Source organism: Hirsutella rhossiliensis (assembly GCF_020360975.1).
Source record: "Hirsutella rhossiliensis strain HR02 chromosome Unknown scaffold00001, whole genome shotgun sequence".
Classification (NCBI taxonomy): domain Eukaryota; kingdom Fungi; phylum Ascomycota; class Sordariomycetes; order Hypocreales; family Ophiocordycipitaceae; genus Hirsutella; species Hirsutella rhossiliensis.
In genome coordinates this window covers 10,000,001-10,027,788 of record NW_025408667.1, presented here as the reverse complement: position 1 = coordinate 10,027,788, position 27,788 = coordinate 10,000,001, and the positions used below count along the sequence as shown (strand labels likewise).

The following is a 27,788-nucleotide window of genomic DNA, read 5'->3' as shown; positions in this document are numbered from 1 at the left end:
CTACCTAAAAGAGGAAGAATTAATTACTAAGGAGGCTATAAAAGGCCTATAATAAAGGTATAAGATAACTAGGCTAAGGGAGCTAGAGTAGTTCCTAAGGATTTAAACCCTTTAAAATAGGTCCTAATAGACTATCTAGCTTACCTAGGACGCCTATATCGATAAGGTCGCTTATAAATTCCTCCTTAATTCCCTCGATAAGAAGCCTCCCTCTATACTTATATTAAATAAAGAGCCTTTATATAATCTATCCTTTTAAGCTTAGGAGTAAAAGAAATACTAATACTAATAGAAGGTAGGCTCCTTACTTTTTTAAGCTATTTTTATTAGACTAGCTATCTCTTTTATAGTCTCCTAGCTAGCTAGGTATAATTAGAATCCTAGCCCTAGGCACTAAGAAGTAGTAGACTAAGCTATCCTTTATTACTATTTAACGAGATTATCTAGTCTACGCTTAGGAGGGTAGGGAAGGAAAATAGCTATTAAAATCTTCCTTTATTTAAGCGATTCGTCCTTTATAGATAATTCCTTAGATAAAAAGAGCTTATAGGGGTATATTATATCCCTTTTTAAAGGAACTATTACTTAGAGAGCTTTAACGTAAGCTACCGTTACGACTTTAAGTATAGAGGTAGAGCTACTAGCTCTTTTAAAAGTATTAAAAGAAGCTATTTTCCTTAGGTAGCTACTTATATCTTTATAACTATAAATTCCGTCCCTATTAGCTATAGAATATAATAATATATAGACTATATAGATTCTTATAGAGGAAAATAGTAAGCTATCGACCTAGCTATAGTATATCGATATCTACTAGTATTAGTTATACTAAGAGGTTTAAAGGGGACTTATTTCCGTCCGTTAAGTTCTAATAGTATTAATAAAAGCTAACGGTCTTATAAAGCCCCTACTAAAGTAGAAGCTAGCTATCTTTTTATAGTAAATTAGGCTAGAAGATATTTAAAAGAAGCTATCCTTAGAGGCCCGCCTTAAGAGTCTATAAGAGGAGCTAATAGCCCGTATAAGAAGGTAACGTCTATAGCTAAAGAAGAGGAAGAGGTTTTCCCTTTAAAGGGCCCCCTTTCTTATAAGACTTTCCCCTTTTTAGGCCCCTATTCCTTAAGTAGGTCTAAAAGAGCTTAGGGACCTAAAAGGGCCCTTACTTTCCTTAAGTAAAGAAATAAGTATAAAGCTAAGAACCTCCTCTATACACTTACTAGCCCGAAGCTATATTAGCTATGCCCTTACTATAAGGGCAGGCTATAGCTAAGAGGGTATATCGCGAAGCATAGCTTAATTTTATAGTTCTTAGAGATATCCCTTAATAAGAAGGACTAAGGAAGCTAAAAACCCGGTTTAAAAGAAGGAGCTAAAAGGAGGTATAGAGAAGAGGGTAGGGATATAAGGGGAAGCAGAAATAGCGATAGCTTCTTATAGAGGTAGCGAGAGATAAGACGGATATGCCGGCAATAGCTAGAAAGGAGGGGGAAAACCGGCAAAAAGCTCGGTAGTTAAGAGGATATTAGTAGCTTCTTTAAGTAGGATCTTCTTTATTAATCGAGATACTAGACGGGTATAAAGAGAGGCGTTAGATAGAGGAAAGATAGATAATTAAGGCAATATAATAATTACTCCCCTACCGTAATTGCTGCCCCCGTAAGAATTAAATATCTCTGCCTTGCCTGTCCGACCCCTTACTTCTAATTTCACCTTTATGCATTTTTCATGCACTTCTCGCATCTCTCTTCGCGAGAACTATAGTAGTCCGCTAGCTAGCTAAGCGTAACTAGGGTTATAGTAATAACGTCGGCCTTACTCGCTATATCGAATAATATCTTACGCGTAGCTTAGCGGAATTCGGTAAGCCTATGCTTGAAAGTGGTTGGGTCTGCCGTCTTGCACCGGAGGCCCTCTAGGAAGAGGTCATACGCCATGGGGTTCCCACGGGCCTTTGCCTTGGCTCGCTCCGACAGGGAGGCCGGGTCTGCCCCTGGCGATGTTTGGCCGAAGCGGTGGAGTCTAATACGGTGCTCGTGGAGGGCAAGCTGCTTCATAGCCATGTTGAGTCGGTTAACGTCTGGGGCCTCGGGAGGTGCTGTATCGGCCGTCGTAACGTTGGCGAGCTCCGCATCCCAGGGGTAGACGTGGACTAGATCGGCCTTTGGCGATCTAGCCCGGATCCTCGCCACGGCGTCCCGGACAAGCACGTTCGACGGCGCCGTCGAGGCCACGCGTCCCGATCTTAAGCCCTTGGTCGCGGCAGCGGGCTTACTATTGTCGGGGACGAGCCATGCAGCGCGAATCTCCTCTTCGCTGAAGTCCCCGGCCGCCCCGTCTCGCCAGGCGTCTGGCTGGGTTGGCCCCCACCCCTCGGCAGCGTCGGCGGCGGCGGCGTCCGGCTTGGCGCTATCAGGCGTCTCCGATTCACCAGCGCCCCATCCCGCCCTCGCCTTCGCCCGGCCCTCTATCCTTATCTTAGGCTGGAGGGCATTGTACCGGGTTCGCTCGGCTTGCGTTACTAGGGCCTAGGGCTCGTCGTTCAAGGCCGCCGTGTCGAGATGCGCCTGAATCCGCTATAACTCTATAGCGTCGTCGACGGCGTCGTCGATCGAAGATAGGCGGAGAGGATCCCAAGCGACTGCGTGTCCTAAGGTCTTGGACCGACGCAAAATCGAGTCGAACATGGTCTTCTTGGGCACCTCCGGTCGGTGCTGCGACTCTTCTCCACCACGAGGTCGGGCAGGTTCAAGACTTGCCAGCCGGCCAGGGGAGCCATCGATAGAGTCGGGCTCGGTACGCCCGCTAACGTTGCTTCGTTTAAGGGCTGATTCCAACGCTTTTAATGAAGGCGTCGTCGTAGTACAAAGGCTGGGACTGATGGTCCTGTCCGGTTCTCTTGACAGAACTGGTTGCGCTTGGGCGCCGACGGAAACATGGCGAAGCTGTGATGGAGGACGCAGAGGGCGCTTTCGACCGCCAACATGTAACCCTGGCTATCCCACCCTCGGTCCCGTTCGTTTCTTGCAGGCGACGCGGCTCACAAGGGTCTTCGGGCCCTGCAGTCCAAGGAGTGGTGATGTCTTGCCATCCGATGCCAGCATCTGCAGGGCATGCAGTATTTTGATTCTCACCATCCTTCTGTTGTTCCCGTACGCGTGCTCGGCCTGTTCCGAGCCAGGAGTAAGTCGAAATACCGAACATTGATGTCTGCCCTGGGCATCTGTACTGCCAGTTCACCACCACCCAACCCGGCTTGGCACAATTGATGAACACTGGGCCGACACACCGTAGCTCGTTCGGACGAGCCGGCACACTAGTTTCTAGCCACATGATCCGTGAACCACTCCGGTGTTGAAAGTAGTCACAGCGGCTTTGCCAACCCCGAGTGCTAAGCCTTGCTTCACTCGCCCTGTCAAGGAGCCACGACGAAGAGGGCACTGCCACAGGGTGCTGTAATATTCCCCGCACAGAGCGCCCGCAGGCCCAGGATATTCGCCCCCCGTCTCGGCCTGGCTATCTGGGGCTTGCCAGTGCAGTCCGAATCGCCGGGTTCCTGGGCGGTCAACATTGGTGCCCTTTGCCATGTCCTGGACACCCCGTTGTTATGCTCTCTTCATCGCTGCGCGCTCAAATCAAAGGCCATGCGACAAGTGGTGGAATAAAGTGAGCTGAGTGCAAGGTATGCTTGTCGGGGGGTCGGTCTTTGGGTGTATGGGGGAGGGGCCAGGATACTTGCACGCTAGATATCATCCAGCGTGCCCGGGCACGTCCACTTTGGGACGGGGATTCTCGGAATGGTACATGTCCAGAGCCAGTAGGAGTGCCCGGTCTGGTGAAGAAACGCGAAGGAGAATGCCCAGGGGTTCGAGCCACACGCATGATCAGGTTTCGTCGCTTGGTCGTGCTTCACCCCTCTCGCCCGGAAACCATTGCTTGCAAGAGTGATGGAACAGGAGAGGTACCCGGGTGAGAAGGCAATGTGGTTGTCCTCCACTAGACTCAGTTCCTGGTGCGCAGAGTCTCCCTAGCACCATCGGCCAGAAGAGGTGGCTGTCTGCCGATGCGGCCACGGACGGGAGTAGACGAGAGGCGCGTCTAGAGAAAGTCGTGTATATACTGTAGAGGTAAACCGTCTATTTGCACGGAATGGGGCCAGGTAGTGTCCTCAGCACCCCCGGGGGGCCTGTCGTGTGCAATGTCATGACGATGATTCACTCCGCCGACGGAAAGGCCACAGTAAAGGCTTGGGTCTTGAAGTCCCGAGATACGGGTGGCTCGTTCCCACCCAACGCACACAGGCGACAAGCCGGCATGATCACGGATGGCGAACCCAGACCCGAGCACGATGCCTTGGCACAAGACGCCTCCACTCGGGCTGGAAAGACGGCCATGTAGACGTTTCTCACGACGCAGACCTCGGCGCCAGAGTGGGTGGTCCGGCGATGCGCACGTCCGGGCAAATTTGGTGTCCTGGGCTCTGACGCCGACGACCGCTTTTTCGGCATTGTTGCTTTCGTTCTCCGCAATCTTCACCTCCATGAAACAGAGGTTTTTCTTGCACCGCGACGCCCTCCCGTTGCCCCGAGGAGCGTTGTGGTATCCGTGACCTCTAGGGGACGCTGGTATGCAGATGTAGCAGCACCCGATGGCGTTGAATGTATCCAAATCCTCCTGGCTGTACACTTGGCCCGGATGGTCATTGCCCCAGCCGGCCAGCACGAGCAATCGTGAGTCATGGCTGCCCTGGGCAAGCGCCCAGGCACGATGCCGGGCTATGATGCCAGATCCGAGACGGCAGTGCCTATGCAGAGGAGGTGTGGCTTCGTCTCGCGTGGTCTGGGGGCGGAAGCAGTCAGGTCGATCGGACAAGCTAATACTGTTCCATCCTCTCGGGAGAGAAGCCGGCGGCGAACTATGATGGCCAGGAAGGTGAGACATGTGTCTGCCCAGGCTGGCACAAAGTAGTTGAAGATGCTTCTGTATGGCCAAGGCCTCGAAAATGCGATAGGAGAATGTGATGGTCTGGCCACCGGGAGAGGGCATAGATGCCCCCCCCCCCCTCTGCCCGTAAGATCCCGGGCTGTGTAGGTTGATGAGAAGAAGAAGAGAAGGGGAGAGGACAAGATGAGGGAGGGAATGGCGCATTATATGCCCAGCCAGCCGGCGAGTTTAGTAACACTTGAGCCTGAAAATTCAGGTATCAGCGGGAGCGGAATGAGCCAGGGGAAGCAGGAATACGACCCACGACGCCTCGTCTCAAATGGCGAGAAGCGCACGCAGTGTTCCATCCCGACGCGCAGCTCAGTAACCAACCTCCCAAGCCGATTCGCCAGCCATAGCCAGCCGTGAATCACAGACACCCCTGTCGCCGGCCATGGAAAGCGGGCGGGACAGTAGAAAGAGGGGGTGGCGATGAAGCAAGCCGTGGGCTTGGCAGCAGGGACGGGGACGCTGACGTGCAACTCCTCGACAACGAGTATGTCCTCTGCGCCCAACAGCACGCCACGCAACGCACGTATCCGTGCCGCGGCAGTCATCCATCCCACCTTGAACCTCGCTGCCTGACAACATGGCCTCTGGGTCCGTGGCTGAATGGATCGGGGACCCCTTTCTCACCTGTGCTACTGGGGGCTTGTTTGCTCGACACGCCGAGTTCGGTAACCCTCACCTACTTCATAAGTCGAATTGGTAAACGCCCGCTGCTGACTTACCGCCTAAATGGACTCCCGACTCTGCAAAAAATGCGGAAAGTTCTCGATGAGTCAAGGCTGGCTGAGTTGAGAGCTTGGAACTTGCGCCTGTCAACGCAACACCAAGTTAGATGACGGATGTAGAATATCCACAGCGGAATAAGGCGTACCTAGTTCTATGAGGGCCAAACATCCGCTCACACCATCTCAGCATTAGACCATGGAGTGGCCACACCCTTGTCGATGCGGCCAGCCGGGCTCCAATGATCTTCCAGCTGTTGTTAGCTTTCCGGCCAACACACACAGACACAGATCCTTTTGAAGAAAATGCAGGGTATATTTGCCCAAGCCTAGGGTCTTTTCCCATAGCCCTCTCCACATACTAGTGTTGCCCTGTCCGTGCTTGGCCTTCGTCTGCCAGTCAAGGCAAAGCGACTGTTGGACAAAACACAACCTCGATCCTCTTGCAGACCCTGGACGCCTTGAGCTTCCCTGACGTGAGAAATTTCTGCAAGTAGCTCACCCTAAGCTTTTTCATCCATCGCGCTCCCCTGCGCCTTGTCCATTCATTCAGCCGGAGAATACGATCTGAAGAGACACATTGAGGCACGACGTAGAATAATAGGCCTGGCAAGCCTGCAAAATATGTCCTGTCGGCCCTTCGTCGTGCACTGGTTGCCATTATTTTCGCTGAATTGCATGCGTACCGCTGTGTCGAAGCGCAATATTCACCGCACCCACGCCGAAAAGCATGGTCATCCCATTTACCTGTAGCCGTGATCAAAGGTCGCCTCAAACAGTGCAACGCACCACCAAAGCGTACACTCTCAGACCCTGTCGACGGCTCTCAAGCATCGGGTGATCCCGCGTTGCCGGTCGGGGCATTGTAGTTACCAAAGCCGCCGTGTTCCACTGCACCACTGTCTGCTTTCCATGTGCCGTTGAGCAGCGGACATAACCTTGAAAGACCAACAAGTTAGCAAAGTTCATGACTTTCGCGCAAATCAATGGAGAACAACGAGCCGTCCAGTACTGGATGGTAGTGGCGTGCACTTTCACGGCCGGAGAGCTCCATGCCGAGGCCGAGACTTCGTGGCGTCCTCTTTTGCCTCCTGCCGCCTCTCCTTTTTCCGATGTCGGCGAGCCTCCCGCCGCCTCTGCTCTTTGCGACGTCGGCAAGCCTCTCGCTGTCTTTTTTTCAGGAGCTTCTTTCGCTGCTTCTCTTTCTTTTGTCTCTCGGCCTCTTTATCTCTTTGCAGCTGCTCTTTCCTCTCAGCCCGTTGCAGCCGCCCTCTCGCTCTCTCGGCCTCCTTGGCGGCCTTTTGAGATGCTCGAGCCGCAGCCTTTTCGCGGGTGGCCTGCGTCCTCTCCTCCACCCGTCTCTGCTTGTCGGACTCTCGCAAAAGCCATGGGAGCAGAGGGCGGGACTTCTTCTTCTTCTGCTTGCGCTTCTTCCGCCCATTCCCAGCAGACTCATCCTCCGGTTCCAGTGCACGCCACCAATCAAAAGGTTCGCGGGGGGGAGGGGAAACAAGGAGGTCCATACTTCTTATTCGTTTTGATGTGTCCGACCTGTCCACAATTGGCACACTTGCGCGTGGTTCCCGTCGGGATCTTGTCGGCTCCAGTGGGGCCTGGTGAACCGGCGTCGCCGGCGTTTGCTTTCTGGTGGAGCTCTTTCTGTTGCTCTCGGGCTTGTCGCCTGGCCTTGTTCTTCTCAAGTCGCTCGAGTTCCTTCTTGATTCTAAAGTCGCACTGCGTTAGTTTGCCAGCTCGTAAGTTCTGTGACTTCAACTCGTCACTCTCAGAAACATACCTAAGGTTTGCAAGACGGTCATGGTCGGCATTACCCGTAGGCCTGGCGCTGTAAATGCTGTAGAGAGATAGACGTAAGCAGGGGCTTTAAGTTCTAAGCCGATGTAATCCTCCACCGAGCCAGGGGAGGGGAAGCTCGGCGAGCAGTTCGGCGCAAGGTGCGTTTTGGAAAGGCATGCCCATCCGTGCAACGCTCGGACCCAAGGCGACAGACGGTTCCAGATCCGAGGTGCGGGCTTCGAGTGGCTGGGACGGCGGAGGGTCAGGTTGACGTACTCTCTGAGTTCCAGGTCGGCCTCGGTGCGCCGCTTCATGTACTGCGAGATAACGACGGGGTCGTGGACCACCTCGATGCGTGTCTGCGTGGTGCCGTCGGCCATTTGGACCTCCCTGACGATGCGAATCGTGCGCTTTTGGTGACGACTCGACGACGTCAGACCACTGATCTGGCTGATGCCTTCGTCAAAATGCGCGGGCGTCGCGGCTGCGTTCACATTGAATCGGTCGTCTTCGTCTTCCGTCACCGCGACGTCTTTATCTGCGTGTTCCTGCGGGTCCGACAACGTGGTCCTCTGCTTCTCCCAGATCTCCCGGATACCCTCCTCGTACATGGCTTGCTGCTTCTTGACATTGTACGCGTGGCCGCCGTTAGCGCGTTTCTCGCGTTCCATTGCGTCAGCCGACGTGGCCAGGGGCCCCTGGACAGCCTCAATGTAGCCGCCCTTCATCGACGTGCGGATGAAGCTGAAGCCGAGGCCGTGGCCAGTCGGATCACCCTCGCCGTGCAGCTGCAGCATAGCCTTTTGAGCACACGCGTCGATGAACGCCTTGGTCGTCTTCCACGGAGCCATCTTGTCGGCGAGCGTCTCCTCCTGCTTCTCTGCTGCTTTCTTGGCGGCTTTTGTCACCTTGCTTCCTTCGTCGTCAACCTCGTCATCCTCGCCGCCGTCGGCATCGGCCACCTGTTCATCCTCAATGTTTGCATTGCGGGGGTCGTATCCGGCGTCCTCAAGTTCCTTGATGCCAAGCTGCATGGCATCGAGCAAGCTGACCTCCTCGGGCTTGATCATGGAGCGAATCGCGTTCTCATCCGGCAAGATCTCCCCAGGCTTGAGGCGCCACATTCCCTTTTCGCCACTGTCTCGGTCGTACTGAAGAAATTCTTTGAGCTTTTGACGGTTCTGAGTGTCAGTGGACTCGGCAATGTGCTTAGTAATGTCCGAGAGCTGGCAATTGTCCGTCGCGCTGTGCCGGATCATGCGAAAGGCGAGCATCTTCATCCTGTTCTTCGACGCATTGGTGACCTTTCGACTATGGGGCCCCGGAACGTCGACAGAAGGGAATGTCTGTCCGACAACGTGGAGATGGTCAATCTTGTGAATGAACCACCTCGACCCCTCGACGCCGGTCGTGTTGCGGACGACGAGAAAGTCGGAACTCCTCGGGTTGTGCCTGAAGACCGGGGCCCGATACATTTCGTTATGCAGCGTGGGCACCGTCTCGCCCGCGTCGACGGTCCCGAACAGTGAGAAGGGTGACCGGTCTTCCGGGAGGAGCATGCGATAGTCGCCCAGTTCCTGCTTGGGGAGCTGTTCCTCGTCCTTGTGGTCTTTGCGGCGGTAATAGTTGATCAGTTTGTTGCCCATGCCAAAGTTGCTGAGCACCCTCGGTCTTGGCTCGCAGTACTCGAAAAGCACGGCCGTCGAGTTGTCGCCTATGCTGAGATCCTTGGAATGAGCGAAAACCTCGTGCGCCTTGCCCTTCATCTGCTTCCTCTTGTGGTGATGCAGCTTGTCAAACTTAATGGCGTGGCCGGCAAACTTCTTGTAGCGAAAACGAGGTCGATGGTACTGATCAGTCGTCCCGGCAAACTTGACCTTGTAGTATGGCCATGTAAGCTTGATGGCCGGCATGCTGTGCTCGACGGAGATGTTTCCGAGCGTGGCGCGGACCTTGCTCTGGTGGTTCTCCTTGAGCAGCTCGTAGGATTCGTCGTTGGAAAGGTTGAATCGCTGGGAAAGATCCCGGCCCATCTTGCCGTTGGACATGCGTTTAGACTGGGCGTCGAGGCGAGGTCGTTTGGCGGGACGCTGCGTCTCTGTCTCGAGAAGAAGATGTGGGTCCGACATGTCGAGCTGGACGCGCTTGGAACCCCGGCGGGTGACTTCCTCGAAGTTGTCAAACGACGGCGCCGTGTATCGGGGGATTTCCGGGAGGCCGAACTTGATGACTCTGCGTTTGCGGGGTTGGGGCTGTGGTTCATCGGCCGCGTCGAGCAGAAACTCGGCGTCCCACTCGTCGTCTTCTTGCTCGTCCTCAGCCCGTCGTTTGTGGGCAGCCTTCTCCTTCTCGGCGGCCTGGATGGCATGGAAATCGGCCTCGACGGCATCGATGCGAGCGCTCCAGTCCTCGCACGCCATCTCAATATCGCGCAAGGTGAAGCCGTGGACCGCCTCCGTGTCTGATTCGTGATCAAGGTCGATGCGGGCAGAGTCCTCATCCTGGACAATATTCTCCTTGTCACAGTGGATGAGTGCCGCGGACTCGTGCGCCCTTTGCTTGCCGGTCGCCGCGGAGCCAGGAATGCGAAACTGCTTTTCCTGATCGGGCGCCAACTCCAGAGTCTGCTTGCTGGTGACAAGACGCTTTGGCTTCTTAAGAGGCTTCTTTTCCTTCCAAACGGCCCTTTTGGGCGGCAAGAGCTCGCTCCAGGTGAGGACTTGGCCCTTTTTGAAGGCCGGCCAAGCTGCCTTGAGGAGGTCCTCGACTGTCTCGGCAGGGGCGGGGATGTCGGGGTCTTGGTTGGCAGCGCCGTTGAGGTGAGGGTCGGGGTCAAAGTTTATGCCGGCAAAGCTGAGGCCTGCGTCGGTGGGCTGCGCGTCGTCGGCCGCGTCGACATCGTGGACCTGGGGCGCAGGCGACGAGGGGCCGAGGATGGCGTCGATGGGCGAGGACGGGCCTTCGCCAAACAGATCGTCGGCATCGTTACTCGTGCCGCCGTCGTCGGTCAGGCCGGGAAGCTCGAGCGAGTTGCCGATGCCGGGCTCTTCCTCGTCGGGCAGATCATCGTCGCTGATGTCCTCAAAATCCTGGGCATCGTCGGCCTTGTTGGTCTGGTCGAAGGGGGTGTCGTCGAGCGTGAGGCCGCCGCTTCCTCCCTCCTGGCTCTGTTCGAGGAGGCGCGTGATCTCGCGCTCGTCGGCGGCGTCCTGGGCCTTCCAGGCGCTCTCGTCCTTTGAGGAGAAGTCGTCGGGCATGGTCACGTCGGGTCGAGGTCCTGCTTCCGACTTGCTCCAGGGCGAGTCGAGGCGCAGCGCCGCCTAGACCATAGTCCGTGTCGCCGTTCCAAGGGGGGGGGGCTGGAGTGCGTCTTCGATGGGCGTGAAAGCGACGGGTGTGCGAGGTGACGTGGTCGCTGACCTTGAGAGGAGTGAGGTGAATTGCGATGACAGCGCCTAGCCGGAGGAGCTAAGTCAGCTATTTGGTGGAGCTGGTGGGAACGTGGCCCGTGCTCCCAGCCCCGCAACTGCAAGGGCCTGGGACGCTGCTTGTACTTGCCTCGGGATGGCGCTGGTTTTGTCTCAAATAATCCACCGAAATGTGGTGGTGTCGAAGAAGGGTCAAAGACGAGAGCTGTGGAGTGAACCTCGCACAAGCTTGAATTCGAGGGTTTGGGAAAGAACCCAAGGCTTGACGGGAGTTGCCAATGCGAGTGACGTGCGTGCTTGATGTGGCGAGCCGAGAATCTTGGACTGGAGCAAGCAGAAGCCAACAAAAGCAACGGCGCGACCGAGTCCTGCTTTTGTGGTTGGTTGTTGTAAAACGGAAGCCTCAGTGTGCTGTGACTGAGAAGAGAAACGTCCAGTTGAATAATTTGAAGAATGAGTGCAAGTAATCGAGCCAACTGCTTGGGTTGAAGAGAGAAGGGTTTGGCGCCGCACGATCACGAGATGCTTCAGGGTTCTGCCAGGCGCTGTGGAGAAAGACGCGGGCTAGAATGTGGGGCAAGGGACGAGGGCTCTGGGACAGCTCTTATAGCAATCGAGCTGCATTTGGGAGCGCAGACTCCTCGTTGCCGGAGTGAAACGCAAAGGGAGTGGATGGGATTGAAAAGCGGATCAGGAGCTGGGAGATGGACGCTCCAAGTCGAGGGCGCAAGCACAGGAGTGCCGATTAAAAGAGTAAGCATGATTTTAGAAGTTGGAGATGGACGAACAAGCTCAAATCTTTGACGAGACGAACAGGCGGCTCATGTGGGAGACTCTTATCGGTGTATGCGCTTCTTGAATAGCTGTTACCCAGGGTCCCGCGTCTATTGTGACCAAGGCACTACGATGATGGCTAGACGCAATCCAATCTTCTCACCAAAACTCGGTAGTGAAAACAGTGTAAAAGAAAACTAGTAGCCAGTGCACCAAACGCTCCGCCTCCCATGCCCCGTGATCCTATGCAGGATATGCGCCAAACCCATTCATCCACGCGCCCTTGGGGTATCAGTCGCCTGCGAGGCAAAGAACACTATACAGAGGACGGCGCCGTTCCAATTCAATACAGAAGACGATGATGAGCACCGCCAGGATTGGGCAGTCAGCCTCCTAAGCCAAAAAGACGGTAGCCAGGATAGCAGCAGTAAGGGGCCAAAAGCCCAGCGCCTCGGCCAGGTCTCTCATTCCGAGGCCGGCAGCCGAAGACTCGTCCGGGCCGTCGGCAGTGGTGCCGTTGGGCAGGGTGCCGTTGATGAGGAGCGTCTTGGCGCCCCGGAACTGGCCGACGTTGACGACGCTCTTATTGAGGGCCTCATAGCTGCCGTTGCCGATGAGCTCGTTGTAAAATGCCGTGTTGTTGTTCTCGTCACAGCCGCATACGTCATACTCGGCGCAGGCGCAGAGCACCTTTGCCGTCTCGTTCTTGTCGGTGGTGGCGTTGTGGAAGCGGTGGGTGTATGAGTAGGGATACATTTGGGCGCCGTAGAGCCAGACGCCGGGCCAAAAGGCCAGAGCGGCGCCGACAAGGAGAAAGGGCGCGATGCCGAGAGGGCTGACGCGGCCGGCTCGGTATGGTGTCGCGCCTCCGCCTCCGTAGAAGCGGCCGCCACCGAAGCCGCGACTGGCACCGCTACCTCCGCGGGAGGTGCCGCCGGCGTTGGAGCTTGCTGCCGTGTTTCCGCGTCTGGTTTCTCGTGATTAGCAGGCGAAAGGTCCGGGGAGTAGAGGCGGTAACCGGGAGAACTCACGATCCGCTGCTGCTGCTGCTGCCACCACCGCCGCTCCCGCCTCGCGATCCTCCGCCACTGCTGCTGCTGCCACCACTGCCGCTGCCACCACTGCCGCTGCTGCCACTGCCGCCGCTGCTGCTGCTACCTCCACTGCTGCTGCTGCTGCCTCCTCTACCGCCACCGCCGCCGCCGCCTCTGCGCTTGAAAAGTTGGTTCTGGTCCTGCTGCGGCCCCGGATTGATCGCTTCCGGACGCTGGGGACCGTCGATTGCAGCCGCTGCGGCGGAGCTGAGCAGCGACGCAGCGAAGACGATGTAGTCGAGACGCATTCTTTTGTGGCTTGGATCCGTTAGACCCCGATGGGCAGGATGGAAGGAAGGCCAAGAAGGTTTGGCAGAGCCAGGGCGGGGTTCGTTGATTTAGTTTCACCGCCGAGGACAGTCGTCGATGGTTGTGGTCGTAGACGTGGTGAGTCGTCCAGGAGGCGATGTAGATGAATGACGGGCCGGGACGATAAGTTGAGGCAGGTGGTTGGGGATGAAGGACTCGAATGGGGGGACGTGCGGGCTATATAACGAGGTAGAAAAGTAATGGATCAGATGATGGGCTGCGGGGATGAATGGATGAAGGTTGGGAGGCGACGGCTTGCGGGCCGGAGGTGAAGTCAAGCCACCTTTTCCCGGCGCTCGGATCGAGGCAAGGGACCGCCACAGTAGCTGGAGCTCTGGAGTAGGCTTTTCCGGCCGAGAGCCAGGAGGGAGAGTCAACGCTAGCTTTCCAAGCCCCGGAGCCTGCGCAGATGAAGAGGTAGGTAGTAATACTGTAGGTAGTAATACTGTAGGTAGTAATACTGTATGCCTGGCGGCAGGCACCAACGGGCGCACTAGCCAGGCCGAGGGGATTGATTGATTGATATCGCAAAGGCGCCTCGCCGCGAGACGGCCGGACGGAGAAGAGGGAAGGAAGCCTGTGGGGGTGGGTGATGAGGTCACTGGGGCGAGCATGATTTAATCGGCAGTAGCGTTGTTGTTGCCAAGGCTCGTTGTCACGCTTCCGGATCGGATACCGCACCGGATCCATCTGGCTCCGAGAGAGCGTGTGCAACACTGCAAAGAGCGGGAGCCCAAGGGTCGAACAGCACATGCCGCGCCATCAATGGAATCAGGGCTCGTCGCCAAGGCGCGGGGAACCAAGCGCAGCCAACTGCACCGCCATTGGCGAGCTCGATAAAAGAAGAAGAGAGTGAGGACGAGAGGCGCCTGTCTCGTCGTCCGACGTGCGCACACGACGAGGGCAGCAGCATCCGTATCCGTACTCCGGACAGTAATCCATGTTTCATAAACCGCTGCACACGTGCTGCACATGCATTGTGCACAGATTGACTACCGGTACTGCGCCTGGATCGGCCAACCCCTGCACCGAGACGTGCCAAGGCCCTTTTCTCTCTCCGTCAACGATTCGGTAAGCTTATTACGGAGTATTACTTCCGCACATCCTTTGAGTTTCTAGAAGACCGGCTGTGCATGCAGCTTGCATGTACGTGGCTTGATTATCGCCTTGCCCCTGCGCCACAGTGATGCCTAGACTGCCAATGTGACGCCCGGCGACTGGAGTGTACTGCTGTAATTAATACCGTACATGCCTTGCTCCGCCAGCATCACGTCCCAGCTCTGTTGCCCACGACAGACGATGGGCATTCCCGTGACCTCACTTCCATGCGGCTGAGCATTTAGACTCCTTGTTGACTCCAGACCTGCAAGGAGAGGAAGCGGGAACGAGGCACACTCGAGAGTCAAATCACGGGTGGAGGAACCTCAGGAGTATGGCCTGCGCCACTGCACAGCACCGCCTAGCAAACACCTCATCTTCAGTGTTTGGACAGCAGCGGCTTGGCACGGAGCGGTCCCGTCAGCGCTCACAAGCTGGGCAATTCTCAAGCTGCACTTGGTCGACGTTGACTGGAGAGCATCGCATTTCCTTTTGGTTTGTACTGTACCTTGGCTTGGTAGGTACCTTTACCGAGCACAGATGTCGGCAGAACGGCACGTCGAGTCTGGCCATACGCCTACAAAGCATCCCGACACCTTGCGAATGAGAATACAAAATAAAATGAATAAAAATGAATACACGGCGTCTCAATGAATTCCGATGCGCCGGGGGCATGCGTGGGAGCCAAGCCATCTACTTTGCTTCATAGACGGATCCTCTCTGTTTCGAGCCTCACCCACCTTCATTCACCCCCGCCACAGCCAAGCGCTCTCTGAAGTCCCTCATAACCCTGAAACCCCAACCCTCCAAACACCCACGCAATCCCCCTCTCACCTTGCCCTGTTGTTCCCAACTGCCTCAACCCAGGCATGGCCGACGGCGTCGACAGCTCGCTCCTCAGCCGCCTGCAGGCCCTCCGCGCTTCTAGCGCCACGCCCGAGCTCCCGGCCCTGAGGTGAGTCATGCCTCGTCTCATGCGACACCGGCCAAAGCTCATACTCACCCTCCTCTCTCTCTGCCACTTGGTTTGAGCAGCATCAGTGTCGATGTCATTGAGCGCGCAGAGACGCCCACGCGCGAGGATGCCCTGGCCGCCCGCCTCAAGCGCCTACGTGACCGCGACGGGCTCTCCTCTTCTCCCTCATCAGCCATCTCGTCGCCTGCGAAAAAGAACTCGCCCACGGACGTGAAACCTCATCTGCGCAACCGTCATCCACCGAATGACGAAACACCGTCTCCGTCGCAGCAGCAGCGAGGCCTCTCAGACGATGACGACAACACCGACGCAGAGGCCCTTTTTCGCACCGACGACGACACCCTAGAGGAGCTCCTCGGCGGCGACCTGGACGACCAGCCGCCGGGCCACGTTGCAGCTCCCCAGCCGCCCGGCGACGACGAGGTCAAGGCTCTGCTGGAGGAACTGGCTGCGGCGATCCCAACGGATGGGGAAGAGGGGCCCAAGGATCGGGATTCTGACGACTCTGACGGAGAGCAAATGACCAAGGAGACAGACGACGTAATCGCCAGGTTCCAGGACGAGCTTGAGCTGGACACGGCTCTGGGGCAAGGCGAGCCCCAAGATGCACCGCAATCAAGAGGCAACGATGAGGAAGAGCAAGGCAGACAAGGGGAGCCGCATCCAGACGACAATCCAGCGCCAGCCTCAGACCTTCCACTCCCCTCCCTCCCCTCAGACCTCCCCTCCCTTCCCTCCACCATCACCACCCCTCCCACCGCCGCCACCCCCCGCGACGACATCGCCGCGCGCATGGCCGTCCTCCGCGCATCCTCCAGTTCTCCATCACCCTCTTTCCCCTCAGTCCCGACCTCCCGGCCCTCGGCATCTGGCAATCCCGCCGCCGCGGCGCCTCGCCGCCTCACCAGCAGGACCGCCTACACCGACGACGACGTCGACTCGTGGTGCACCGTCTGCCTCGCCGACGCCACACTGCGCTGCCTTGGCTGCGACCATGATCCCTATTGCTCGCGCTGCTGGTGGGAGATGCACCTCGGCCCCTCGGCGGGCTTTGACGAGCACAGTCACAAGGCGATTCAGTTCACGGGCAAGAGAGAGAGGGAGAAAGAGAAGATAGCGCTAGGGGCGTCGTAAATTCATAATCATCTTGGGCCTTGAGCGGCCAGGCTTTGCCAGTAAACCCCGACTATGTCTCCCTCCGCTTCCGAGCCAAGGAATAGTGGACAGGGACAAAGAAACAGTGAAACTGAGCAAAGAGGGAACACAACCATGCGTGCCATACACGTCATCCCAAACACCGTTCCCAGTCGTGGTCCCATCGTAGCCGCACACGGTTCTGACCACAGAAAAAATCCCGTTCATGATTTCTGCTTTGCATGTTTCAACCGACAATCGCTTGAAAGCACATCCCAACGGTTACGCACTCAATGCGCCTCTGACGAGCCACCGCCGTTTCTCGTCGCCCCGTCACCTCGGGGACCGCTGCTGGCTGGCTTCCCCCTCAGGTCCTGCCACGTCGCGCCGAAGCGACGCCCCGTCGTGGCCAGCAGGCTCTCTTCCTCGTCCGCCTCGGCATCCTCGTCCATCTCGGCGACATTCACCTTGGGGGCGCGGAACAGGGCGGTGACGAAGACGATGAGGAACACGCCCAGGAAGGCGTACTGTGCCCAGAAGTCGACAATGCCGAAAAACGGCCAGGTGATGTTGATGCGGTTAAGAAACGTCGACATGACGGACGGGGTACAGACGTCGCGGGCATGTTTGGCGTCCAGGACCTCTGAGCATGGCCGGATGAGGTCCGAGTGGCGCTCGCAGACGGGCTGCGCGCCAGGGTGCTCGGGTTCGTTGGTGCAAAAGGTCTGGGTGCCAAAGGTGGAGTATTGAGGGGCGATGAGCATGGCGACGGCGTAGTTGATGGCTAGGATTGCCAGCGCCATCATGACCGTCGCCGTCAAGAGCGCCTGGGGAGCAGTGCGGCCCTTTCTGATCTGGAAGACACGGATCCAGAGGAAGCGGATGCCAACGGCGGCGATACCCGAGACGGTGCTACTAAACAGAAACAGGACCAGGAGGGTCATCAAGACGTAGTCAACGGGGAACGCCTTGGCCGCCCGGACAAAGATCCAGTTGACGGGTTGAAAGACGTGGACGTGGCCGAGAATGTAGCCGCAGCGTCGCTTGCAGATGGAGTTTTTGGCCTTGTCGATGCCGGTGATGAACATGGAGACGAAAATGAGCAGGGACACGAGCAGGAGCAGAATGCCGCCCAGCATCTTGACAGGTCGGAAAAGCGCGCAGACCTTGAGCCACGCCTGGTAGACGCGGCTCCTGCCCTCACCTTGGGCCTCTGCGGCGAGGCGGGCGCGTCTGACTAGAGTCTGCTCTTCTCGGACGAGGGCATCGAGCTCGCGCCTGTCCTTGCGAGACATGCCCTCCTCGCGACCGGCGTTGCGCATCTCGAGCTGGCGCTGGCGCTCGCGGTTCTGCTCGAGCTGGGAGGCGGTGGTGGCGGACAGCTGGGGCGCCGAGATGGAAGGTGCGGACCGGATGAAGGAGATGGGCATGAGGGCGAGGCCGGCGCCCGTGTAGACGACGTAGAGCAGGGTGCCTAGAGTCATGAGCAGGCCCAGGGCAAAGGTGAGGGCCTTTTCGCCGTGGTTCTGGGATACGAGGTCCTTGAAATAGTCGAGGTCCCAGTGGGCCCTGGACGCGTCGCCGGCGGCGGGGACGAAGAAGCCGAGGAGGAAGAGGACAACGACGAGGGCAACGAAGAAGAGGGTGTACTTTGTCGCGGCCCAGAAGCGGCTCTTCCAGGTGCGGCCCTCTTCTTCAAACTCAATCTCGTCATATTCCTCGTACCAGAAGTAGACAAAGGGGATGACGATGAGGCACAGCAGGGCATCGAGGCTGTAGAGGGAATAGTAGACGATTTTGAGAGTGAGGAGGATGTTGCGGACCCGGTCGGGCGTGGCCCAGGTCTTCTTGGCTCCGAGGGCGGGAGAGACGGTCGCGGAGACGAGGGCGATGTCGACGGGGAGCAGAAGAACGGTTGCGAGGAGTGCCGTCAGGGAGACGATGGCGACGACGCTGACAATGGCGGAGCGGTCGCGCGGCGTCTGCCAGGTAAAGGTGGTGATGGTGGCGGCCAGCAGACAGCAGCAGACGGCGATGGCGTAGGTGACCCAGACGAGACTGGCGTGGACGAGGCCTGCGTCGGCCATGGCGAGTCGGGGGAGGCAGAGATGAAGCCCCAGCCGGACGTGACGAGAGCTTCGAGGTGGAGCAGATGACGGGTTGAAGTCGGCGAGTGGGAGAGCAACGGAGGAAGGGAGAAGACAAGGAGACGAAAGGTCAAAGACAAGGGGAGAAGGGGAGACGGGGAGAAGGCGCCGGGGGGTGCGGTGATTGTTTGTTTCAGCCGATGAGTGGCATTGTGTCGTGTAGCCCAAGGCAGGGAATCAAACCCAAAAGTTGTGACGCAATGTCTTGGGGCGAATGATGCTGAGGTGCAGGCCTGCAGGGAGATGCGGCAGGGAGTGCCAGGCAAATACTTGGGGGTACCCGTGCGCTCCGTTCTTCCTGTGCGCCAAAGGGGCGAGGGGTGTGCTGTGGCTGTGCTCGTGCCGGTACCTGCCTGTCCCTGGCCATCTCGCCCGTGTCATTTACATAATGCTGTCGCACCATCACGTGCCTTCCCCGCCCCGGTTGCCAATGACCAAGATAACTCGTCCACTTCTTCTCATCACGATTCACGACGTCGCGAGTGCCGTCAAACAGCATAACGTCTCTCAAATCTCATAATCGATCGGATATTCTGTTCCTACGGTCGATTCCACTCCTCAACGGGCCGTCCTATGGTCTACCTTCGACGGCTGCCAGAACGAAATCGGCCGCCTTACACACTGGCCGCGCCAGCAAGACTGACTACAGACAAGTTGACAACATGACTTGACACTCGTTCAGTAAGAGCCTTGTACGGCTTGGATCCTATTGATAATTATGTGCTTCAAGTTACATAGCGAATCGCGTCTCCTCCTGCCCCTCACTCAACGTGTATACTCCGATCATCCGCACGACGGTGACATTACTCGCACCGGGGGAGAGATTCTGCCTCCTCGGCCGGGATGCCGCCCCGGGCAGCCGCCTCCCCCTGGCTGACGGCAGCGGGCACCCGGTTGCCGGAAGCGGGCGCGTTGCCGGTGGCGGGAGCGTTACCGGTGGCGGGAGCGTAACCGGTGGCGGGAGCGCTACCGGCAGCAGGAAGAATACCGGCGGCCGCCTTGCTAACGGCGTCGTCCGGACTAGCCGTCTTGTTGCAAGTGATCAGATTAGATGCGTCATGCCTAGGGACTGGAGTGAAACCACGCTCTTGGCGGTGATTGACGTGCTGTGATGTCGCTGACTCCAAGTTGCAACACCATCTTGGGTATAAGATTTGGCTATGGTGTTCAGAAATCCGATGGCAGTCGCCAATGGGTCTGCAAATACACTGTTAACACAACTTGGCGAGTCGGGTAGGGACAGATCGGATTCAAGGAAACGGCAACTTGAGATGGCCTTAGGCATCAGGACACGAGTGACACAGGTGGCAAAGCAGATAGATTGATGAATTCATTCTTTCTCACCCACGAGAGACGGCGTTGACGAGAACCTGCCGCGTCGGGATATCAAGATACATCACTTGGGTCAGATTGCATCACCTAACTGTAGATTACAAGCATGGACTTGCCATTTGTCTAAATGGACACACGCAAAACTTGACACCGCTTCACACGACCTTGCACGTTGACATGCCGACAAGCTAAAAACAAACGCCCCCTATTCCAACTGCTTCAATGGACAATACTAGGAGGTGGTCTTTCTTGTGCCTGACCCCTTTTAAATACTATGCTCTGGCTTGACTAGCTTAGCACGTCCCTTGCCACGATGCCCCTGGGGGAATAAGCCAAAAACCTCTCCTAGGCTTTAAATAACTACCGATCCGTTCATTTATCCATCAAGCTCTTGAATCTAGTGACCACTTCCACAGCATCTCCTTGTATCCGGTCCGTCTCAAACATAGACCACTTTTGAGACTCGACTGCATGCTCGAACGCCTTCCTGTCCCACGACCTGATGCTCTTATAGATACCCTGAGCTGGATATGCTAGCACGCCAAACATCGCTTGAGGGGGGTTGTTAACAAAGCTTGATAGGGAAACAGTAGTGAAGATGTCCACTTCCAAGAAAAAAAAGTTCACTTACCACTTCCTGGTTTCGTCACCATTTCAATAGATCCTTTGCCGAGACCTTTAAGTAACCCGACGGTTCCTTCTTTCTTTGCACCTTCCATCGGCTTGGTGACAATTCCCGTGATGCCCTGATAAAACCCGGCCCCAAAGTTCTAACATGGTTGTCAGGGCTGGCTATACTAGGAGAAGACCAAAGAAAGCAATCGACGTACCTTTGCTGCCACCGCTCCACCGCTCTTCCAGTCTGTGACTTTGCCATGATTTTCGGGTTGGTCGCCATAAAGCGCGGGTGCGTTTCGCAATCCTTCGGCCATGGCAAGGGGAAAGTCTACTAGAGTTCCCTTTATAAAGCCAGTGGCCATATTCGTGACACCTTTTCCAGCCGCCAACGCAGCGGGCCCAGAAGAATCGACCCCGTTGGAGCGAGCCCGCCTAAACTCCTTGTAAGGATCAACAAAAGTCCCACCTAGAGCAGAGGTAAACTCGGTTGCTATTCCCAGCACAGATGAAGCTCCAGCTGTAAGGGGATCCCATCGAGATACTTGCGTGTCGTATTGCCTCGGCCGGTAGCTTGACCATATTAGCCGACGCTATAAGTTTCACGAGAGGACACGTACGGCTCGACGTCGGATAGACTTAGCTGGTTCTGGGCAACCAGCACTTTGAGTGCCGCATTCGACAGCTTCAAAGATCTCTGCTTCGAGTAGACCCACGATGCCGCGTACTGAGGTAGGATATCACAGCTGATGCTGGCAGTATCCAAATGCCGGTGAAAAGATCGGACTGCCGAGTTCACACCGTCATCGTGGCGCATGCTGTCGGCAACCATCTGCGCTGCGCGCTTTGCTTCATCTGTGAGGCAGTACATGATGGCTTCGGTCAAGTTCTGCACGGCCAGTTTGTTGGAGGCAATTGGCTTTGGTCCAGCACCACGCGCGGCAACAACATCACCCCAGAACGGCTGACTTTACCTGGTCTTAGTTGCCGTCTGCATCAAGTTCGAGGGGAGAAAACTCACTCGCCGAAAAATGGCACGATCAGTGTTGGCCGCGCATGGTAGAGACCACAAGCAGTAGTGCCGGCTCCCCCATGGTGGACGACGGCTGTCACATGTTGGAATAGCCACTCTAAAGCCCGGTGTTAGCGTCGACGGGGTGAGTGTATAACGCTGCTAGGTGCGGCTTGCCGTGAGGACAGTCTCCAATATACAAGACATCGTCGGTGGCTGGGGAATCTCCGCCTAGATTGCTCCATCCGCGCGAGATGATGACACGGACGCCCGCTTCTATGCATGCCTCCTTGATGACTCTGGTTATGCGCAGGGGGTCTTCAAGGACAATGCTGCCGAACCCGACGTATAATGGAGCCGGTCCTGCTGCGAGGAAAGTTACGATATCGTCCGGAGGGGTGTACTTTGGGGGTTCGCGCAGGAAAAACCCGCAGACATCTATTCAGTCAGAGAGCCGAGGACGGCGCAAGGCATAATCTCATTAGGCGGCTTACCGATCCTCATATCCCAGTCAACCGGTCTGGGTACCAATGCTGGAGACCAACAGTAAGTGTACGGAACCTTTAACAACCCTAGTATGTCAGGACCCATGCTGGCTGCTAGGGGCTCGAGAAAGAGCTCTCTCCTTCTCCATCCATTGATTACGTCGCCTAGGCTATAGGAGACCAACGTTAGCTCTAAACAGGACGGGAGCGTGGCGACATAGTTTGGAAGTTGACTACCCCTGCCAAGTCATCAAATCAACCACCCCATAGCTGAGATAGTTGCATGCCTTGGGATTGATGTTTTCAGCCCTGATATTGGCAAGGGGGTGAGGAAAGGCCCTGGTAGCCGTCCACGGCATTGTAAACATAATATGCACAGGTATACCGAGGGCCTGCCCACAGTGTATGTGAGCAAAACTTGGAGGATTGGCAATGATGGCGTCTGCCACAAATGGGTTCTTGGAAACTGGGTCGGGTTGAATGCATGACTGCCAACAGCCGTGAAGCATCTCGGAGATCATCTTTCGCTTCCTGGGTATGTCGCCCCCTTTAAGGCTTTCGACGCATGGAATAAGCCCTGGATTCTTGACCATATACTAGACACGACCATGATATTAATATGGCGGGATCAAATATGTGATTCCGTCCACCTCGCAGGTGGTGGGAGATGGGTGTACGTACGGCCATTAAGTCCTCCGGATCGCCGCCGATAGGATAGAATTCCAGGCCGGACTCCCCCACGAATTTGGCAAAGGTATCGTGGGTTGCCAGTCGGACCCGGTGTCCATACTTGCGTAGGGCCGTCCCCAGGGCAATGAACGGCTGCACATCGCCTTTGTGATACCTAGGTTCAGCCACGGTCCTTTTGTGCAGGGGATGGATAGATCTGGTCAAATACTCTACCTCTACTACCAACAACCTGAATGACGATGTTAAGAGTAGGGCATCGAATCTCTGCCTGGGCCTCTCCAGGCTGAGGTGTCGGCACTGGAGGCAGAAGCCTCTCCAACTCCTGAGGTGCTGTCGACGAGAACTCGACATTGAGTCTACCATCGGCTGCAAAGTTTCAGTATCCTCGCCAGATAATGTCGTTATTAGAGTTACCGTACCAGTGACAGCAAAGGAGCTAGCAAGAACAGAGCCGGAGGAGTGCAATTCATATGGGGGAGGGGCATCCCAATCATGGTCCCCTTTTCCCTCTTCATCCGATCTCGGGCCTTTGGTCGCCATTGGGAGCTGCAATTGTAGAATAATGCAATTCTCGGATGGGAAACAGCAATCCAGGAATCAGAATGGAGATAAATCCCAGGCTTTATAGCAATTGGGGGACTGGGCGAGTGTGAAATCTTAATTGGTGGCGCCACGCAAGCGGACGAGGCGGAGCACCCCCTTTAGCGTGGATCCGAATTCTCGTAAATCCTGGATGGTTTTTGTATCTACGGCTTCGTGGCTTCTCTGCTTGTAGTTAGTAGCAATTCACGAGGGTGCCGAGTTCTACGAACAGCCAGAGATTCTTGAGACTATATGCAAGGTAATCAGGCCTCCTTACACATGTGCATGCCGCTCAGGAATAGCAGTCCTATTCCTAGGCTTGCAAACAAATAAGTTGAATCTAATAAGATACAAGCCTATCCAGAATGAAGACAATTCAAGAACTAGATTTATTTGAAATTTATGTATATATGTATGCATGTATGTGTATTTTCAGCTTTCAAGGGGGTTCAATTCAGAAATTTCCAGCACTTTGTCATTCATTATTGTGCCCCTAGTTCACCGGGCGTTGCGGAATTCGAGGGCACATAAGCTCAAGGGCAGGGCCAATCATTCACGCCGCATTTCCGGGAAAATTTTCGTAGTGACAGCGGGCTTGAAGAGCGCGAGGACTCTGAAGGCTTCGTGGCTTTCATCCATGTCATGCAGGGGAGAAATCAGGGTCAACCTCCAACATGGGACAAGCAAGGGTGTACACCAACATCTACATATAGGTATATGTATGTGCTCGTGTGTCGGTTGTGTATTTATACCCGCAAGGAGGAAGGGGGAGGACGCAGGCCGACATAACATACTTAGGTCTTATGTAGCCTCCTAAAGACAAGACCTGTGTTCTGACATTCTCGGGGGCGCCCTGCATGTCTCCTTAGGCTTTGCTCTTTAGTATCTCTTGATGTATACCAAGGTTATACTCTTGTCAAGGGAATCTGGGGGTCTTACTTTGTTGCAAGGCTGGTCGGCTCGGGATACGAGGAGTTCAGGAGCCAGGGCTGGGTGTAAAGCACGAAATAAGGCGGTCGAAAAATTTCTGCGAGCTTGAACTCGGTTCTTATTCCGAAGCATGAATGTAATTTCCGGGGTCGTATTGATTGCCAGCATCTTCCGCGTCTTGGCCAGCAGCTACTTCCCGAGGCCCCCGACGTTGAGTGGCGTATGAGGAATGGCATAGGCCGTGAAAGCTTGCTACACTGCTCCTAGCCTACACCACGACGGAGAGTACTGGATATTTGCAATTCTACATTGGATGGGAATACTCTTGGCTTTATTTAGCCACGGCCCGGGAAGCTCGGGGTGTCATCAGTTTACCACAGCAGACGACGTTGCCTAGCTGCACGGAATAGACCACGTCCACTGCTCTGCCCGGCATTCCACTTGCAAGCAGAATAGTTTTCGAACCGAGTCACAATCTATCTCATACGTAAAAATATAGAGCAGACATTTGTTCAGACCTTTATACGGTGGAGAGAAGAACCCGGTCCCCGATAGCGGAGCTGTAGTCGTTAAGTGGTTGATGCCTGATGCTGATAGCAAGGCCATTGATCTCCACACGAACAGGTGCCACTGGCCAGTTGACCACCGTCCAGGGGCCTTGATGGAACCTTGCTCCAGAGTCTCACTTCCGAAGTAGTGAAGGATTCGGTATCGAGCCCACATAAGAGGTATAGCAGCTAGATATAGATTGAAAACCATACCTTTATTGACGTTGAGCAGAGTCTGAACAAGTTCTTTTTTAGGCAACGTTAGAGACACTCACGACCAAGCTGCCAGTTTTGTTGTGAGAAACGCCAGCCGCCATTTTCGAGCCGTTTCTATTTATCCTAACGTCTCATCCTTTAAAGCACAAGTTACTCCCTAGGTTCAATCTTGCGTCGGGCTTTAAGCTTAATAATGCTTATAAAATCTCAATACCACCATAGCTTTTGTTGTTTTGAAGTCTACGCGTCATTCATCAACACGGATACTTTGATAGCCTAGCAAGTAGCCTCCCAGTCCTTGACGGCCATGGGATTACGAGCCAAACAGCCACGGTATGGGCAACGGCTGGTATAGCCTGTCATGTGAACGGTTCAAGGGATGGGATGAAGAAAAAGCGTCGAGAGTCGTTGCCAGCTCGGAGTTGGTTGGACCTTCTTGCTACCTTTGAGTGAGCGTGCTTTAGGCAGTCGAAGTTGACCAAGGGGCTTTAGCTGAGTTGCATTATGCCGCCCGTTCATAATAGAACGAGAATGTCATCGTTCCCACTTGTGAAGAAGAGTCACGGATAATTGGTACGTAAAATAGTAAAGCCAATACGAAACGCAGAGGGCTCTGGAGCCGTGAAAGGGTCTTGTAGGTCCAATCGAGGCCGCTATGTGTTGAACTTGGATACTTGAAAGGCTGAACAAGCAGGAAGAATGCTCCGATGTCGTTGAGGAGGCATTGATGGACCACCGGTTAGTCGAGAAAAGGCTACATTACCGGCTGGCGATGTGACATGAGGCCGAGAAATCGTTGACGACTGCGAGTAAATTGGAACGATTAGCCTGGCACAAGTTCCGGCTGGAGAAGGAACCGAAACGCGAGGAGCGCCAACGCGGGGGACGAGGACAGAGTCGACGTCGACACAACCGCAACTTTGACTTCTCTGAGATTGCCGAGTCGCCTTTACTGAGAGTCGTAATGTGCGGGACGGTGCTTCCGGCAAGACGACGGGCGACGACTTCCACGGGCTGTTTACCATGTCCGAAGCAGAGGCGCGGAATGTAGCGTGGTTCTCGTCGAGATACCGTGACCTCGCGTGGTTCCTCGACCTTCACTCGGCGAGGAAAAACTCTCAGGTGGGGTTGGGGCGACGACGCCTCGCAGTCGACGGACACGAAGTAGAACTTTGTGAATCGAGAGTACGGTGGCAAGAAAGGGTTCCTCGACGAACCGTGCAACGGCTTATACGAGGAGTATGGAGGCCAACGAACCTTGGCAGCCAGCAGGCGGTGGCCAAGCGCAAAGCCTCGACCGGCCACATGCCCGTCGTACGCAGACATCGCATGATACCACGAGTCGATGCGTCAGGGAGCGCGGGCTTGATAGAACTGCTGCTCTCAGCGACCGGGCCCGACGTAGAGCCCAAGAGGTGACCATGCTCGCGAGCCCGGGTAATAATTCAGGCTCAGGCATGGGCAGAGAGTCCGGTGAGGGCTCGATCTTGAGCGTGAACGGAACGGGCATCGACGCCAGGGTGAAAAGTATGTCGGTTCCTATTTACGGTTGAGCCTTGAAGCATGTCGCGTGTCTCGCAGGCGCCGCCCCGGGATCATTCGGGCGTCTGCGGACGATCAGACGACGGGTGCGGAGAAATAGGCGGGGGAAGCGCGATATTTTTAGAAGCAAGGGGGGTTGAGCCAATGGGCTGCGTTGGCCGGCGGCTGCGCGATGGGGCCGGCTGGGCGTGTATCTGAGTGATGCTGATGTAAAATGGGTGAGCTGAGATGGAAGCCTGTCGAGTGCGTGAGACCCGACCTGTGTGGCTCATGCGGCAAGGACAAGGTCCGGCGCCGAAAGAGGTCACAGCCAAGCAATGTGTCGGCGGCTGTCGAGTGCAGGCAAGGGGGGGGGGGGTCGGCCCAGCAGCGCAATATGCTGGTTGCAATGGCGCGTGCCATCTTGAAAAGAAGAATCACGGCAAGATCGAGACTCTCAACAGAACCATATGGCCTCAACCCGCAAAGGGACAAACGACTGTTCGATCAGCCAGATGCCGAGTGGAAAAGGTAGCCTGGAGGATGAGACCTTCATCATCACCACTATCTGCCGTCGTAGGCGCCCAAAAGGCGTCGCTACAGATTGGTCCATGATGTACTGTTCCGTCCGCCGTTGCCGACCACCTGGGATCAGTGACGATCAGCCGCATATCCATCACGTAGAATGAAAATGACCGACCTCCTGCGAGCGAGCAAATGTGCACTGTGGAGGGCAAGCGCCTGGCGACAAGACGAGTCAGTCTGCCGCGTGCTGCGCGAGTCAATGCCTCGATCCGCCTCCCGCGTCGCCGAGTGGGCACCATGCTGCGCCCAGGCTTGCAAGGACGGCAAGAGAAGCAGAGAGTGCCTGACGATACTGCCGCCCCTTAACAAGAATGGCCCCGTCTGCTCTCCATTCCTCGTCATGATGCCCGGCTGTCGTATCAGCTACTGTAGCTTGACACGACGCGGCCGGACCCAGCTTCTATTAACCAAAAAAAAAACCCACCCTCTCCTTAGTACGGCTTCCCTTCGTCGATGCGGGCCGTCCTTGAGGCATGTCGGGGCCGGGCGACGGTGTGAAACGATTGGTGGGACGAAGCCCCGCCACCCATTTTTGACAAGTGGATCCTCTGCCTCCGGCCGGAGTCGCCGTCCCCAATCATCGACATATGAGATATATCGAGGCCTGGAAATAGTTTTTGACGCGGCGTGAAACCCTGGAAGATCATGAGCGCGGGGAAAAGAAGAGCCATGATGTTTTGGCACCAATTTCGTACCCTATGATTCGCAATGCCCTCAGTGGAGCCCCGGGCGGCTGAGGCTGCGAAACCCGATGCTCTCCGCGTTTCTGTGCGAATCAGTTTCCATTCATCCAAATCCGTGACTGCA

General features: G+C 55.8%; 6 protein-coding genes across 6 annotated transcripts; 1 reads left to right on the top strand and 5 right to left on the bottom strand.

Moving 5' to 3' along the window:
- Positions 1 to 1,847: 1,847 nt before the first annotated feature.
- Positions 1,848 to 2,684, bottom strand: HRG_01273 (uncharacterized protein; the record flags this gene model as incomplete). The annotated part of the gene is made up of 2 exons (XM_044859744.1): positions 1,848 to 2,518; positions 2,666 to 2,684. 2 exons carry the CDS (start codon positions 2,682 to 2,684, stop codon positions 1,848 to 1,850), a joined length of 690 nt encoding a protein of 229 aa, XP_044726144.1.
- A 3,853-nt stretch (positions 2,685 to 6,537) lies between these two features.
- On the bottom strand, positions 6,538 to 10,762 carry HRG_01272 (uncharacterized protein; the record flags this gene model as incomplete). Its single annotated transcript, XM_044859743.1, has 4 exons — positions 6,538 to 6,649; positions 7,237 to 7,434; positions 7,507 to 7,563; positions 7,782 to 10,762. 4 exons carry the CDS (start codon positions 10,760 to 10,762, stop codon positions 6,538 to 6,540), a joined length of 3,348 nt encoding a protein of 1,115 aa, XP_044726143.1.
- Positions 10,763 to 12,100: 1,338 nt separating this feature from the next.
- HRG_01271 (conserved glycine-rich protein) lies at positions 12,101 to 13,049 on the bottom strand (the record flags this gene model as incomplete). Its single annotated transcript, XM_044859742.1, has 2 exons — positions 12,101 to 12,674; positions 12,739 to 13,049. The coding sequence occupies 2 exons, from the start codon at positions 13,047 to 13,049 to the stop codon at positions 12,101 to 12,103; spliced, it is 885 nt and encodes a 294-aa protein (XP_044726142.1).
- A 2,028-nt stretch (positions 13,050 to 15,077) lies between these two features.
- Positions 15,078 to 16,318, top strand: HRG_01270 (uncharacterized protein; the record flags this gene model as incomplete). The annotated part of the gene is made up of 4 exons (XM_044859741.1): positions 15,078 to 15,163; positions 15,244 to 15,827; positions 15,903 to 16,041; positions 16,096 to 16,318. The coding sequence occupies 4 exons, from the start codon at positions 15,078 to 15,080 to the stop codon at positions 16,316 to 16,318; spliced, it is 1,032 nt and encodes a 343-aa protein (XP_044726141.1).
- A 290-nt stretch (positions 16,319 to 16,608) lies between these two features.
- Positions 16,609 to 18,405, bottom strand: HRG_01269 (LMBR1-like membrane protein; the record flags this gene model as incomplete). The annotated part of the gene is made up of 1 exon (XM_044859740.1): positions 16,609 to 18,405. One exon carries the CDS (start codon positions 18,403 to 18,405, stop codon positions 16,609 to 16,611), a length of 1,797 nt encoding a protein of 598 aa, XP_044726140.1.
- A 1,764-nt stretch (positions 18,406 to 20,169) lies between these two features.
- HRG_01268 (UDP-glucoronosyl and UDP-glucosyl transferase domain-containing protein) lies at positions 20,170 to 23,139 on the bottom strand (the record flags this gene model as incomplete). The annotated part of the gene is made up of 15 exons (XM_044859739.1): positions 20,170 to 20,348; positions 20,429 to 20,567; positions 20,628 to 20,719; positions 20,789 to 20,985; positions 21,033 to 21,139; positions 21,200 to 21,380; positions 21,434 to 21,542; positions 21,602 to 21,862; positions 21,919 to 21,957; positions 22,012 to 22,079; positions 22,147 to 22,218; positions 22,264 to 22,505; positions 22,591 to 22,742; positions 22,813 to 22,965; positions 23,019 to 23,139. The coding sequence occupies 15 exons, from the start codon at positions 23,137 to 23,139 to the stop codon at positions 20,170 to 20,172; spliced, it is 2,112 nt and encodes a 703-aa protein (XP_044726139.1).
- Between the last annotated feature and the right edge of the window lie 4,649 nt (positions 23,140 to 27,788).